The 16174-nt window shown below is 38.2% G+C and overlaps 1 protein-coding gene across 1 annotated transcript in view; it reads right to left on the reverse strand.

Annotated features, from left to right (window-relative positions):
- GPR155 (G protein-coupled receptor 155) overlaps positions 1-16174 on the reverse strand; it is a 47645-nt gene that overhangs the window by 21342 nt on the left and 10129 nt on the right. Inside the window, exons 3-8 of the mRNA XM_015086402.3 lie at positions 12294-12693; positions 8858-9023; positions 7820-7975; positions 5777-5860; positions 5039-5156; positions 50-134 (exon numbers count right to left, since the gene is read on the reverse strand). Coding sequence (XP_014941888.1) covers positions 50-134; positions 5039-5156; positions 5777-5860; positions 7820-7975; positions 8858-9023; positions 12294-12693 — 1009 coding nt within the window. The remainder of the gene's footprint in view (positions 1-49; positions 135-5038; positions 5157-5776; positions 5861-7819; positions 7976-8857; positions 9024-12293; positions 12694-16174) is intronic.

The following is a 16174-nucleotide window of genomic DNA, read 5'->3' on the forward strand; positions in this document are numbered from 1 at the left end:
GAACTGTATATATGGAAACACGTAAGCAAACAGAAAACTATCAACTTACCCCCAGCCAGATATTATGATGATTCCAACAGGAATTTGTACACTCTCTCTCTTTTTTAAAAGAAACAAAGAAACTGCCAGAAGGCCTATGAACAAGAAATAGAGATTGAAAGGCAGACAATTACTCTTGATGTTGACTGGACTTCATAGAACTTTAACCAAACTTATTTCAATGGTAGTCTGTGGGTTTTGCCCTACAATTTACAAGAAATGCTGTCCCCAATATTTTGAAGCAAGATTTCCTCAAAATCATTCATGTTTTCCCTCCTGTGTCATTTTTTTTGCTCAAATCTTCTTGTTTTATACATGAGGATTTTTTCAAAAGCCCAAATCATTTTATTCTTTTGACTGATATGTTTGGAATCTAAGTATATTTGTTTAAAAAAATGTAAGTGGATACAGAACAAGTCTAAAAATAAAAACACCCCCACTCTGCTGGTGGTAAGAAAGTATAGGCAATTCTCATACAGGTTTAATTTTTGGAAAATGACCCAAGTCTAAATGACAGATCTTAATACAAATATAATATGAACTGAATACAAAAACAAATGTTTTAAAACTCTTGAGCATACATTATACCATAAATCCAATTATTTATACAAGTAAAATTTAATCAGTCCTACATGGTTATACAATCTTAGAACTTGGGAGTTGGAAGGGACCACTTTTAAATTAACACCTTCATTTTATAGCTATGGAAGCAAAGGTTTGCCCAAGCCACATAGCCAGCAGAGGGCAGGGCAGGACTACAAACCCAGCCTTCTGATCCAAGGTTAAGTCCAACTCTATCAGTTTCTAAAACTCAGATCCATGGACCCCTAGGGCTCTTAAGACATATCCTGCAGGGTCTAGAAATTTTTACGGGACAGTTTAAATCTATCTGATATATTTTCATCGATAATCATCGAGATGCCCATCTAATAACCAAAGTATAGTCTCATGATTTTAGAGCTTACATTTGGTTTTACATTAAGTTTGAGCCAAATGAAGGCCAAATGATATCACAATGCATGCCCAAGGGAAGGTTCTGTGGTAGTTTGAAGAGAGAAAAGCAGTGAGATGAACCAGGTCATAAATCCAAACACGAAAGTAAAGGCAAGCCACACTAAAAAAAAACAAAAAAACAAAAAAACCAAAACCCTCACCAGAGAAATGAATTCCATTTTTACATTCCAAGCTGTGATTCAGACTAGCAAAACAACATCTTTTGTCATGTCAATGAATGTTGCTAATTAGACTCACAGAGTTTGTAACTGGGACTCTCATCTGTGAATTTGCTTTGGTTTTAAAGTTGTATATTAGCTGTATATAAGGAATCCAGACTCTGATCCAAGATGGTACAGATTAAGTAACACTATGCTACAATAATACAAATCAACACCGAGGTTCTTGAGAATTGTTTTCCTTTACAGGGAACCCACACCTTACTCAAGTTCAAGAGCTACTTTAATACCACTGCTCCTTCCTAAGTACATTTGGACACTCTATAGTTCTAGGTTTTCAAAGTGCCAAGGAAACAAGGTACACAATAGTGTGCCAGCTGTGTTACGGTCATGAGGGTACTCTTTAAAGTTCTAAAGGTCATCATTCCTGCCTTATGAAACGATGGATATACCAATAGGCCCAGGCTAGCCCTGGATCTCTCTTGAGTTTCTGGCAGAAGCTTTGAGAGTTCCTGCCAGAATCAGTTAATCTCTTGAGGCCTTTTTTAACTCATTTGAAAAACAAAGGACTTCAACTAAACTAGGGTTTCCAAACTGTAGAGACTATAGGCGGTACGAAGGTGAAATTTTTTGACTAGTTTTGGGTTTTTGTTTTTTTTTTTAATTTTTCAACGTTTATTTATATTTGAGAGAGAGAGAGAGAGAGACAGAGAGAATATGAATGGGACAGGGGCAGAGAGAGAGAGACAGAGAGGCAGACACAGAATCTGAAGCAGGCTCCAGGCTCTGAGCTGTCTGAGCAGGGCTCGAACTCATGAACCATGAGATCATGACCTGAGCCGAAGTCAGACGTGCAACCCAAGCCACCTAGGCACTCCATATTTATTTTAACAGGTACTTGAAAAACTAGCACACAAAACCTGGGATTTTATTTTATTTTCATTTTTTTAATGTTTATTTATTTTTGAGAGAGAGAGACAGAGTGCAAGCAGGGAAGGGGCAGAGAGAGAGAGAGACAGAGAGAGAGAGAGAGACAGAGAGAATCCCAAGCAGGCTCCAAGCTGTCAGCACAGAGCCCAATGTGGGGCTTGAACTCACGAACTGTGAGATCATGACCTGAGCCAAAGTCGGATGTTTAACCAACTAAGCCACCCAGGCGCCCAAAACCTGGGATTTTATTTTATTTTCAATTTTTTTTTTAATGTTTATTTATTTTTGAGAGAGAGACAGAGTGCGAACAGGGAAGGGGCAGAGAGAGAGAGAGAGAGAGACAGAGACAGAGAGACAGAGAGAATCCCAAGCAGGTTCTGAGCTGTCAGCACAGAGCCCAATGTGGGGCTTGAACTCACGAACTGCAAGATCATGACCTGAGCCAAAGTCGGATGCTTAACTGACTAAGCCACCCAGGCGGCCAAAACCTGGGATTTTAATATAAGGCTCAATTTATTAAAGTAAAAAAAGGGAGTAAATTTTTAGGGAAAAATAAAAAAAGGACAAGTGGTATGCAGATATGGCAAAAATTGTGAAGATGGGGGCACCTGGGTGGCTTAGTCGGTTAAGGGTCTGACTCTTGACTTTGGCTCAGGTCATGATCTCGTGGTTTGTCAGTTCAAGTCCCACATCAGGCTGTGTGCCAACAGTGCAGAGCCTGCTTGAAATTCTGTCTTCCTCTCTCTCTGCCCCTCCCCTGCTTGCTCTCTCTCTCTCTCAAAATAAATAAACATAAAAAAATTGCAAAGACAGTATGCACATGAATGAAATTGGAAATGTTGAACAGATGATTTACAATGACACTTTAGATTTAAAATTCTGTTATAGCATAATAATAACAAGGGTAAGGGGCACCTTCACTGGGATCCAGGAATTCAGAACAAGGTCTCTGGATAGATTTTGGCATGCATGCTTAAATAGGATTTCAAGGACACTTGGGGGATTTTTGATATATTGATCTATTTGCTGTTCTCCTATTCATATGATAAGTTTACCATTAATAAACCTAAGTATTCGAGATCAAGTTGGTTCATCTGTATTTGTAAATAGAAATCTTTAGGCTCTTTTACTTGACATCTCATGAAAACTCTTAGGCTATGCAAGATGTGCACCAGCTGGATCCCAAGACCTGACCTTACTGCTCACATGCTTGTACTTACCCACGTTTGTCCCACATTTTCCCTTAAACTCTTCTTTCCAACTTACCTCTTAACTCGGGCAAAGGATCCTACAGGCCTAACATCCCATGATGCAAACCGAAACTACCACTCAAGCAATAATGACTGCTCGAGGAAGAGCTCTGGTGACCCAGACCACCCACCCAGACCACTTTGAGTGAACCCCCTGACTCTCACCTGCGCAGATGGACCATGGAGTGACCTCTGGGATGATCAACATTTACCTTTAAATGGATTAAATTAAATGGATTTAAGTGGATTAAAATCTCCACCCAGGAAGGAGCACAGCCTCATTTACATAACATACAATGTACGTATAGCCATGTCTCCTGAAGGTGTGACCATGTGCCTGCCTCTACATACCATGACAAGGCTTCCCTATCTAAATATGCATCCTAACCCTAAATAAAAGGAACCCACTCACCCCTGCAGGGAGTCACAGCTTTGAAAGTTATGATCTCCTTATTTGTTGCAAATAAAGTTTCCTTTGTGCGACGACTCACCAGGTGTAGTTTCTATCTGTGACTCACCAAGGAGCGAACTCACCTTGGTTTAGGTACAGATATATTGCCTTTAGAAAGCGCATACCTTCTCCTGTTAGCACTGAATTTTTCATTCTATAATTTCTCCTCACATTGTTGCTTCACTTCAATGTGAAGCATTGTGAAGCAATGTGAAGCAATGTGAAGCAATGTGAAGCACTTCAGTGTTGCTTCACTTCACTGCTGTTGACTTGGAAGGGCCCTACTTGTGATCTTAAAGGCATGAAATCAAAGGCCTGTCCCTTGAAGCCACTTCCTGACGCCTGCCTCCTAACAGTGACCATAACCAGTGCTTCCATTCTACCATTTTCCTCTTATGTGCCATTTTATGGGTTCACATCTTTGGTATGAATACAATACAGTCAGACAGAACGTTTCACAAACATACCGGAATGTATGCATCCAAATAAATATTATATACTTCAAAATGACAATATGCTAAAACAGTTGAATCCCTTTTTTGGAGCTAGTTGAAATGAGAAACAGTCTTTCTTACCGGGTACTCTTGTATTTCCATATCCTTTTATTCCTTACCTTTTCTTGTTCTCATATAACCACTTTTCCTTCTGTTTAATAATATAGTTCCAGTTGTTGACTGCCTAATATGTAGTAGGCATAAATACCCATATCTCATTCAGTTCTCAAAGTAACTCTGCAAGGTGTGATAACCCAGTCTCACAGATGAGGAAACTGAGGTTGTAAAAGTTAAGTCATTCGCTGAAGGCAGAGCCAGAATTTTTCACTCAGTTCTGTTGGACCCTATTGGTGATCTCGGGGACATACCTCACATGCCTCATACTTGTCTGCCATTCCCTCCCTCCTTTCTTCACTTGCCTCCACTACCTGATCTCTTGGTGTGTCCAAAGGCGAGCTGTGCTGACTGGGGCCGAGAGCCAAAGATCCTGAGGAAAAAGACCACGTGACCGGAAACCCCCTGAATCCAGTCAGGAATACAGTACACCAGGAAACAGCACAGCATTGCTGACGGCCTGTGCTAGTGACAGTAGTGGCCGAGAGAATGCCTTAATCCTATCCTACTAGACTTCAAAAAGGTCAGCTCTCAGCTGAGAGCTTCTAATGACAAAAGACTTAAACTTCCATTTATGATCCAACTCACCTGTCCACAGGTAGGTGCTATAGAGGGAGCTGTACAATAGAACAAACACCAGAATTTGTCCAACAAAATTTTTTTCTTTCACAAAATTCCATATCATCATTCCAGCACAGACAATAGACTGAAGAAAAAATTATGAACAAAGTCAGTCATATTCATATGAGTCACATAAATGTTTTTATTCACAGCAAATATAATTATTCACTTTAAAGGACTGCTGAATAATTATGCTAGCTATACTAAAGCTTCAAGTTTTATGATAAAACCCCTTTTTACACAGTCTTTAACAATGTACATAATTGAAACAGACAACATTCTAAATACTAACCTTATAATTATTAATGGGTTACATAAAAAGTGCTAAACTTTTTTCCATTATAATTTGAGATATGCAACGATTTGACTAGAAGAATAAGATTGTGAGAGAATTCAACCTTTAGTGATTCAATTATTTCTATTAAAAATGTGAGAGAATTCAATCTTTAATGATTCAGTTATTTCTATTAAAAAATGCAAAATTATCACTGCCCACCATTATCAGCCTTCATATACAGTTCAAGACCTACTGTGGTATATAATAAATTAGGCATGAATTAATTGTAATCAAGTTGTAACTGACTGCATTCAGTAAAAAATACTTTTGACTTTATAACTGGAAAAACCCAGTGAAATAATTTTCTCCTCTACAGTAAAATAATCAATGAAAAAAGTATAATTCCAAATATCTATATGTTTACTAACCTGAGCGATGAGTAAATTAGTTGTAAGCATATGAGGGAGCTGTTTATATTTCTTACTCAAAAGAAGAATAGCCAGAGACCAGATCTTAAAGACAAAAGGTTCAAAAGTTACTTAGGTTTTTAAAACCTTAATAACTCCTTATCAAATAACTCATTGATTAGCTCTTTTTTGAGAGAGAGAGAGACTGCACACTGGTGTGCATAAGCAGAGGAGGGGCAGAGGGAGGAGGGGAGCGAGGATCTTAAGCAGGCTCCGCACCCAGTGCAGAGCCCCATGCAGGGCTCAAGCTCACCACCTGAGATCATGACCTGAGCGGAAATCAAGAGTCAGACGCTTAACTGACTGAGCCACCCAGATACCCCTTATTAGCTTCTTTAAAGGATTCTGTTTATCTTGGTTCAAAAGAAATTCCAGTATTTTACTTACTTTAATCTGCCTAGTTCCCCCCCAAAATATTAAGGTAAATTACTATATCCATGCTATATAAATAGCATGGAGATGTAACAACATAGATGGACCTAGAAGGTATTATGCTAAGTGAAATAAGTCAGACAGAGAAACATAAATAGTAAATGATTTCACTTCCATATGGAATCCCCAAAACAAACCAAATGAACAAACAAAACAGAAACAGACTCATAGATACAGGAAACTGTTGGCCATCAGAAGGGGGAGGAGTTGAGTAGTAGGTGAAACAGGTCAGGGGGACTGAAAAGTACAAATTTCCAGTTATGAAATAAATATGTCCTGGGGACTTAATGTACAGCATAGAAAACATAGTCAATAACATTGCAATAACTTTGAATAGTGACAAATGGTAACCAGTTTTATCATGGTGATCATTTCATAATGTATAAAAATATCAAATCACTATGATGTACTCCTGAAACTCATAATTATATATCATTTATACTTTGAAAAAAAAATGAGGAGATCCTATCACAAATTAACTGTTCAAAAATGACAGGGTCTTTAAGAACTAATGCCTTGACCAGGGCCATGTCCTAACTTCGCCTACTTTTGGTGGCTGGGGTAGCACACAGGTTCACCAACTATTCAGGAAAAGATCTTTAGCGGGAGATGCAGTTATAATGCATTATTCTAAGTTTTCCTCTTTTAAATGCCACCATACTGGCTCATAAAGTAACTAAATTCCAGGTAGTCTTATTTGGAACAACACACATTGCCCACCTTAAGATGAACTGTCTTGCATCCCTTATATTTAAAAGAATTGGGTTTCTATTCTCCCTCTAAAGTAGCCAGCTAAGGATGCTGGTAAATTTCCTTCTTTCTTCTGCCCTCATTTCAATCAACATTTATATCATCTCTCTCCCCAATCTTCTTACCAAAGGGCACAGATTTTAACAATATGTAACAGAAGTGAAATTTCCTAAAAATTACATTAATCACACATTTATTTGTTGTCAGTATACATGTTCATCCCTATCTCCTTTCCCTTAACAGTAAAAGTTGTCTTCCCCCTGCCCCCCCATCCAGAATACCGCTTGAATTCCATAGGCAACGTGAGCTACAGGATACTCTAGCCGTCAAATGTTTAAGTATTTAATTTGAACTAGATTCATCCAGAAAGCTTCATTAACATTAAATGGATGGACAGATGATCCCTTCCAACCATGATTCTACAACAGCTATTATTTGTGTAGTGATTCGCCATTTGCAGAGGCTTTTCACATATATTGTCTCATGTAATCCTTAAAACAATCCATGGAAATGGGTAAAATTAGTATCTCTAGCTCACAGCTGAGAAAACTGAAGTTTGGAGACACACAGCTAGTTTGTGACAGGGCCACACTCCAAATCCAGGTCTGACTAAATCTTATGCCTTGTCTGCTGTATGACTAACTCTCAAAACAAAAGACACAACTCGCAAGGCTGATATATACATTTTATGCGTAAGCTTTAGCTTTCTCTATTGCCTAAGAGATTTTTTTAAATACATTTTAAATCCCTAACCTCCTGTTACCAAGCTATTGTCAAACTCATTCTGTGTTTTCATTCATTTTTACACTGAGACATACTTACCAAGGAGACAAGGCTGATAATACTTATATCAAAACTAACATTCTGGATGGCATATGCCAATGGCTTAGGGTCCATAGTGGGAAAGGTTAGTAACCAGGCAGAAACGTACATGATTGGTGCAGACACAAATGTGCTTATGACCATCCCTGAGGTTATCTGCAAAAAATGAAATCAAATTGAGGGTCATGCTGTCGATAAACAATTACTCTAAACTTTAAATAGCCACACCACACGAAGACATTCTAAAATAAAAGAGTCAGTAAAAAGACATCACAAATTCCAGCATATTCTCTAATGCTGCATTCCCCATTTCTGAGAGTCCTTAAAAGAAAACACAGTTAAGTTCCTTTGGCTCTTCCAATCCATGCTCAATTAATATTTGTACATAACCAATACTAGACATCCCACGCTGATGGTAATCTTCTAGGTTCTAGAAAGTAAACCATATTAATGATCTAATTAAACTGATGACCAATTTTCTTCCACACTATTTCATAAAATATAGGGCAATAAAATCGGAAAAAAAAAATTACCATGCAGATTAAATAATGGAACTAAACTTTGTTAAGCAATTTAGTTCCTTTGTTATATTTCAAAAACATTTAGTCTAATACAGTAAGTAACATGTACAATATGCTTAGACAAGGTTAATAATTTGGTATTAATTAATTTTAGCTATTTACTGCAATTCATTATGTGGTGTTTTGCATCTGCTGGTTGAATTATCAGTGAATGAAACATTTTTTTTTTTTTACCCAAAATTTCACAAGTTACCATTCTGTAGATAATCTCTAGGCTTCAGTATAAGTACAACAATGAAATATTTGAAATCTAAAAAGACTAATGAAAAAAGCAACGGCTGAGAAAAGACCCTGCATTAAATAACTATTATTACAGGATGTTACACGATGCCTCCTTATTTACAATGAAGTAGCTTACACATATCAAATTCTCATAAAAGAATGCTGATTTCTGTGTTTTAAAAATTCATTTTTCTCCTAACTGGACAGTCAAACTTAGAGAACAGTGTATACATACAATCTCGACTTCCATATTGAACTGTGTTGCAAAGATAGCCACGCCTGGTGCTACAGGAAAGACGCCATACAAAAATGCATAATTTGATAAACTTGTATGGTTCACTACACTGTCGCCCTTGTCCAGGAGTTCCACCATTTCTCTACACAGAAGTGGCAGCACCAGCCTGAAAAAAACAAGAAATGTGTCATTCACTTGACATCAAAGCATGCTGGTCCCCAAGGGGGAGATTGTTCTAGTGAACTTGGCATTAGGTTATTCTTCTTCTCCTGCCCAGAAGGAGTATCTATTTGCATGCATATATTCTCTGCATGCCTACTTGTGAACATTTTGAAAGAATCAAGAATTCAACTTGGAGCCATTTAAGTGTAATAATGTTCTCTTTTATTTTAGTTTATTTATTCATTTTGAAGGAGAGAGAGAGAGCACATGGGGGAGAGGGGCAGAGAGAAAGGGAGAGAGAAAATCCCAAGCAGGCTCCACACTGTTAGCACAGAGCCCTGATGTGGGGCTTGAAATCACTGGCCATAAGATCAACACCTGAGCATAAGTCGGACACAACCAACTGAGCCACACAGGTGCTCTATTTTTAATTTTTTTAGAGAGAGAGATTGTACAAGGTATGGAGGGGGCAGAGGGCCAGAGAAAGTCTTTTTTCATAAGTTTTAAAATTTATTTTTGAGAGAGAGAGAACACGTGTGCATGGGGGAGGGGGCAGGGGAGCAGAGAGAGGAAGAGAGTGCAGAGCCCTACTCGGGGCTCAAACTCGAGAACTATGAGATCATGACCTAACCTGAAATCAAGAGTCAGATACCCAACTGACTGAGCCACCCAGGTGCCCTGCCCTGAGAATCTTAAATAGGCTCCATGCTGTCAGCACAGCCACTGATGTGGGGCTCCATCAACCTCACCACCAATTGTGAGATCATAATCCGGGCTGAAATCAAGAGTTGGATGTTTAGGGCGCCTGCATAGCTGAGCTGGTTAAGTGTCCTACTCTTGATTTTGGCTCTGGTCACGACCTCTGGTTCACTGGATGGAGCCCTGAGTTGAGCTCTGCGCAGACAGCACCGAGTTCCCTTGGAATTCTTTCTCTCTCTCTCTTTCTGCCCCTCCCCTGCTTGCTCAAACATACTCTCTCTCTCAAAATAAATGAATAAACATTAAAAAAAAAAAAAGAGTTGGACACTTAATCAAATGATGTTGATTAGGCATCAACCCGGATGCCCCTAAGTGTAACAACATTCTAAAAATACTTTCTGGGCACCTGGGTGGCTCAGTCAAGTTAAGCATCTGACTGCTGCCCAGGTCACAATCTTGGGGTTCATGGGTTGGAGCTCCGTGTCGGGCTCTGTGCTGACAGCTCAGAGCCTGGAGCCTGTTGCGGATTCTGTGTCTCCCTCTCTCTCCCTACCCCTCCCCAGCTCATGCTCTGTCTGTCTGTCTCTCTCTCAAAAACAAAATAAAAACATTAAAATTTTTTAATAAAAAAATAAAAATACTTTCAACATCAGAGATTAGGAGGAGAAAACGCAGTTTTTGTTCTACAAATAATTTTCTTACAAAAAATGTGTGAAAGTTGTAGTTGTAGCTGCTGTTTCTTGTTTTCTTTACTAACAAACTGAAATGTTAAAAGAAAAAAGGATCGATAACCTGAGTAAACTTTTTTCAAGAAAATTACTAAACTTCTTTTTGGAAAAAAACCCTGATCTTTATTATGATTTGGGGTTTAAACGTATTCAGGTATTGATAACATTGCTGTTCAATTAGATTCTGAAAGCCAACAGAAAAATAAGTATCTTACAATTACTTCTGCATCACTGTAGAGACCAAAGGGTTTGGCAAAGGGAACTGAAACAATGAAGCAGAGCAGAGAAGTGGCGAAATCCAGACTTGGTGAAGAGTCAGTGATTAAACAAATCCTTCAGGATTCCATAGAAAGACCATATAAGTAAGGGAAGCTGAGCTGATGAAGCTCTTAAAAAGAACGAGGCCAGGGGCGCCTGGGTGGCTCAGTCGGTTAAGTGGCCGACTTCGGCTCAGGTCATGATCTCACGGTTCGTGAGTTCGAGCGCCGCGTCAGGCTCTGTGCTGACAGCTCAGATCCTGGAGCCTGTTTCAGATTCTGTGTCTCCCTCTCTCTGACCCTCCCCCGTTCATGCTCTGTCTCTCTCTGTCTCAAAAATAAATAAACATTAAAAAAGAAAAAAAAAAAAAAAAGGCCAGGCAGGTGATAACATTGTCCTAGTAGCACCTAGAGATATGCTCTATATAGAATAAAGAACTGCTCTTACATGTATTTTGTAATTAGAAAAAATAGATAAAGATATCTAATAGGGATCAAAGACCAAGAAAAAAAATTTTTTTTAAGGAAAAAGATTTTGGGGACACCCGGGTGGCTCAGTTGGTTAAGCGTCTGACTCTGGATTTCAGCTCAGCCCATGATCTCACGGTCTGTGAGTTCAAGTCCCATGTTGGGCTCCACACTGACCGTGTGGAGGCTGCTTGGGATTCTCTCTCTCTCTCTCTCTCTCTCTCAAAATAAATAAATAAACTTAAAAAAAAAAAGACTTTTTAAATGAGAATATTTAAATTCTACTTATAAGTTGAAGTTGACAATCATTAGAACCATATTTATTACTGTGGCAATACTAATTAATTCTTTATTTCCAAGAAGAATACCACACCATAAATAATTTTCAAAAGTTATATTCATTTTTATTATTTTGAAAATATAGATGCTATTTCATATTGCACTGCTCTTGTGTGAATTTAACTGTCTATACAAGAGATGTTTTCAATAGTTAAGTATGCCCCAAGTGCCTTGGGGTAGTGTCACAGTAAAATTATGTCACCCGCACCATGAAATATAACTCCATGGCCAATGAGCTAAGTAAGCTGAAAAACTGTTGACTAAGAAACTGATAAAAGAAACTTTACTTGATAGTCTAGGATCAGAGGATTGGTAATAATCATTTGTACTGACTTACCTATATTTAGAAAGTTCAACCATCCACAGAATTATATTTTCCCCAAATTCATGAAAAAAAAGCTTATATTCAAAATTATTGTTTTCCTCACGAGTAATAGGGTTTTAAAAGATTTAGAAAACTTAGAAATCTTGTAAAATTTCCTTTAAAAATATGATCAACTGGGACGTTAGTAGATATTAAGTAAATTTATATAAAAGTTAAAGAGAAACCAATAGTCTTCATTTTCTGTCAGGAAAATGGGAAGAATAATCTACACAGAATAAGGAAATAACTTTCCACAATATACCAACATCACATTTTCCTTCAAATCACAACTACTCAGTTAGGAGGCATTATTACTCTCAGATTATTTAAAGGAGAAAATAGTCACAGACACATCTGATGAATTGACTAAATAAGGCTTTCACAGAGGACAGTCCCCAAGTTAAGTAAGTGAAACTTACAGTTTAGCTGTGATGAGAAGAATCAGTACAATAAATGCTGACTTCTTCAGTTTCTTTATTTTTCCCACCATTGTAAGACCAAGATAAAATAGAGCTGATCCAGAAAAAGAGTTTGCAAGTCCATCAAGAAAATTTTCCATATATACGGGCACCTTTTGATCAAGAATAAAATTGAAGGCAATGCCAATGAAAACCATAAATACTATTGGGTTCTGTAAAACACGCAGAAGTCCAAGTCCTACAATTTTCACTTTGTTTTGAGAAGCATTTTGAGTGTCTTTCCACTTCTGGATTTCACAGAAGATAAACCCTATAGGGTTTAACATCATAAGAGATATTGGTGCCACCAAGTAAATGTACTGGAGATATTCTGGGTATGTAGTTTGATATAAGGCTTCAACTGCAAAACACGAATTAAAATTGTTTCAAAAATGATTACCACAGAAATGCATGAATAAATTATTCATATAATGTTTTCCATGATTAATTATAACATTTTAAATTAATCTAAATAGTGCACAATGACCTCATTAGCCTACTTTGGAAAAGTAAATTTTAATAATAAAGCTGAAAAGAAAAACACATTATATTAAATGATATTTAGCTTATAAAATGATCATCAACTTTAAAAAATTATCATTAGTGAGACCTACTAATTTTTATTATGTACAGGCTAAGAGTAGTCTCGATAAAAGGACAGAATTGTAGAATTATTAAAAGAAAACATCTAGTAAGAAATTAAACATTTAAGTAATAAGAGCAACAAGGTATTTTGGTTCCCTTGAGAGAGTTTCACTGGAGTGGGGAACTGAAGCCAGACTACAGAGGGTGGAGGAGAGGGGAGGAGACAGTGAACAAAAATATGAGCAATGAAAGGATAGAGTCCAAGCTATGGTGGAAAAGAAGTAAAGATGGGAGATGGCTCTCAGATAAAAAGCTGAGGAATCAGGGACTGGAGGTCCCTACGAAGTCCTAGAATGACAAGTAGTTGGAAGGTTAGGAGTTCAGAGTAAGTCAGATAGTGAGCTACTGAACTTAGTATTTCCCAGAAGACTAGGTCCCAGATGTGGCGTGGGAATTGATGGCTGAAAGGGTGTAAACATCACTGGAGACAATGAAGTCAGGGAACTGAATGGGCAGAGAATTTAATGGGTAGTTCACACAGATGCTAAAGTCAAAGAAGATAATGGCAAAACTTGGGGGTGGAGGATGACAATGAGCCAGATATTAAAGTCTTCACTAAATGAGGAGGAGTGATCAGAATGAGGTCGGCAGATGACAGCAATGAGGATGAACAGTTGAGGCAGGCAGCATGAACCCCAAAGAAGCAGTTCTTGCAAAAGAGCAGAGTAATGGCCTGTCAGAGGTACAAGGAGGCTATGAGAATGCCAGCTCTGCCTCCTATTGCTCATATAGGATGCAGGTGAAGAGAAAATAAGTGGTCTCCATTTGAGAGGAATAAGAAGGAATGAATGAATGCCTTTAGGAAAACCCAGTGTAGATGTTGAAGAATTAGGAATGAAAAGGTGATCTAAGGAATGTTTGGGAGGAGAATACAGTTGAGTACACAGTAGAACACATTTAATTAACACAAATTCAACTATGCTCTCTTAGGAAAACAAAAGCTTCATTTTCTCCCCATTGAGCATGTTCCCAAATGCAAACTAATCACTTCACTTGTTCATTGATGAACAACAATGCTAGAGAAAAAAATCTGGCTGTTTCAGACTTATGAGAAATGGTACAATATATACAAAGTATGTGTGCTGTATTCTGCGGGTGACTTAACAGATTTTCAAGAGTTTGACTGCATGACTTTAGAACCTAACCAGTGCATAAAATGAGTCTCCTTGGAAGGGGGTGGGTGGGTTGGATCAGACTTCAAGCAGTTTGTTGGTGGACATGAGGGATAGTGGTCCGGTTTGGGGGTGATCGGACCAACACAGAGCCTTAGAATAAGCAACCTGGTCTCCAGGCACATATTTGGCAATGAGTTCTGAAATTCAACCTACCACATATAAAGGTTGATTCATAAATGATTTGAGGTTGAGAAAGAAAGATTAAAAAAAAAAAATGAACAGCCACAATCACTCGCAAAGACAGAGGCAATCATGTGCAAAAATGTGAAAGATTAGATTTCTCAATTTACATTAAGATAAAGTTTCACAGGTAGGAAACTATATTTGTTTACTTACTCAGGATACATAAGTTCAGTTAATGTCATGCACCTTTCCTGTTAAAGTTACATAACTAGATTGTATAACCTTTAGAAGCCTACCTGGTTCTCATGAGCTAAAACCTACTTTTTTGTAGGATTCCATTCCTTTTTTTTTTTTTTTTTTTTAGCTAAGCACTTACAGAGGTCTATAATACCTCTGAAATGAAGCAGTGGCTAAACAAAACATATTTGATTACATAAAACATCACAAATTCTGCCCACTAATTTCCAAATTAGATACATGAGCTCTATCTGTATCTCTTAGTGGTGTTCTTTCACATTTCATAAGATTTTATCTTTTTAAAAAAAAAAAAAAGGCAGCACTCTTGATAACTATTTCTAGACAGCTACACTTCTACTTAGATATTGCATCTCTAGGAGAAAGGCTTCCATACCTGCTCACCACTCAATTATTAAAACAGAGAGCATATTTTGGAAAGCCTTGTATTTTCAATCTGCGTACAAGAGTTTTCTCAAGTGGCCACTAAAATGCACAAAGTGTTTCCTTTGACAACTTTTATCACACAAATCCCCTTAAGTAAAGGCCTTTTTCCAGAAATTTACCATTGCCAGCATGCTAGCACTTGATCACCATAGGAAAATGGATTTTAGATTGTTTTACAAACTCAGTGCAGGGGCACGTGGGTGGCTCCTTCCGGTTAAGTGTCTGACTCCTGATTTCGGCTCAGGTCATGATCTCATGGTTCTTGAGTTCAAGCCCTACATTGGGCTCTGCAGTGGCAGTACAGAGTCTGCTTGGGATTCTCTCTCTCCTCTCTCTGCCCCTCCCCTGCGCACAGTCTCTTGCTCTCTCCCTCTCTCTCAAAATGAATAAAAGAACATTAACAAAAATAAAAACTAAGAGCTCAATACAAATTTGAGCAGCAGCCTATCATTATCTATGGCTAAGCAATGACCACGTACTTTCTTCTTTTGCAGGATCTTTTGTATTTTCTCCTCTTGAACCACTAGTCAAAAATCTCAGAATTGGATTAATGTGTTTATCAACTTATATTCTTTTTTGTTTTTTCTTGACCACTCCCTTGATCCATTTTATTCACTGCTGACAGTATCTTCTAAATCTTACCTTTCAAAACTTAGGATTTTCCCACAGTGCTCACCTTCCACGGGAATCGCTCTAAAGCCTTTCTATTGGCATTCATAGTCCAGTCTCCACAAGGGGTCCCTTCCTCATGCAGCTCATCGCTCACTATTCTTTCGTGCAAAGCCTCTACCAGCGATTAATAACACAGTTTCCCCGGACAAACACCAGGTTCATAATTACAAGTTCTACACGCTGATCATCATTCCCCAACTTGTTGAAGTCTCTCTTTCCTTACCTAAATCCTACCTATAGTTTAAGGCCTGTCTCAGGTACCAATGCTTCCTCCAGGTCTTCAGTCTATATCCTGGGTCTCCTCTCTGGACGGCTCTGGCACCTTGTTTCATAGAAGCTGTTTCTCACCACATTCTAAGTTCCCTGAAGGCACATTGTCATAACCCCCAGTCCCCAGCATCGTGCTGAACAAATCCAAAAAATATTTGCTGAATGGAATTAACATATCAATGAATGTCAAAGTTTTCAAAGTAAAAATGTATTCTGTAGGGGTGCCTGGGTGGCTCAGTCAGTTGAGCATCCAACTCTTGATTTCAGCTCAGGTCA

The sequence above is a fragment of the Acinonyx jubatus genome, chromosome C1, assembly GCF_027475565.1.
Source record: "Acinonyx jubatus isolate Ajub_Pintada_27869175 chromosome C1, VMU_Ajub_asm_v1.0, whole genome shotgun sequence".
Taxonomy (NCBI): domain Eukaryota; kingdom Metazoa; phylum Chordata; class Mammalia; order Carnivora; family Felidae; genus Acinonyx; species Acinonyx jubatus.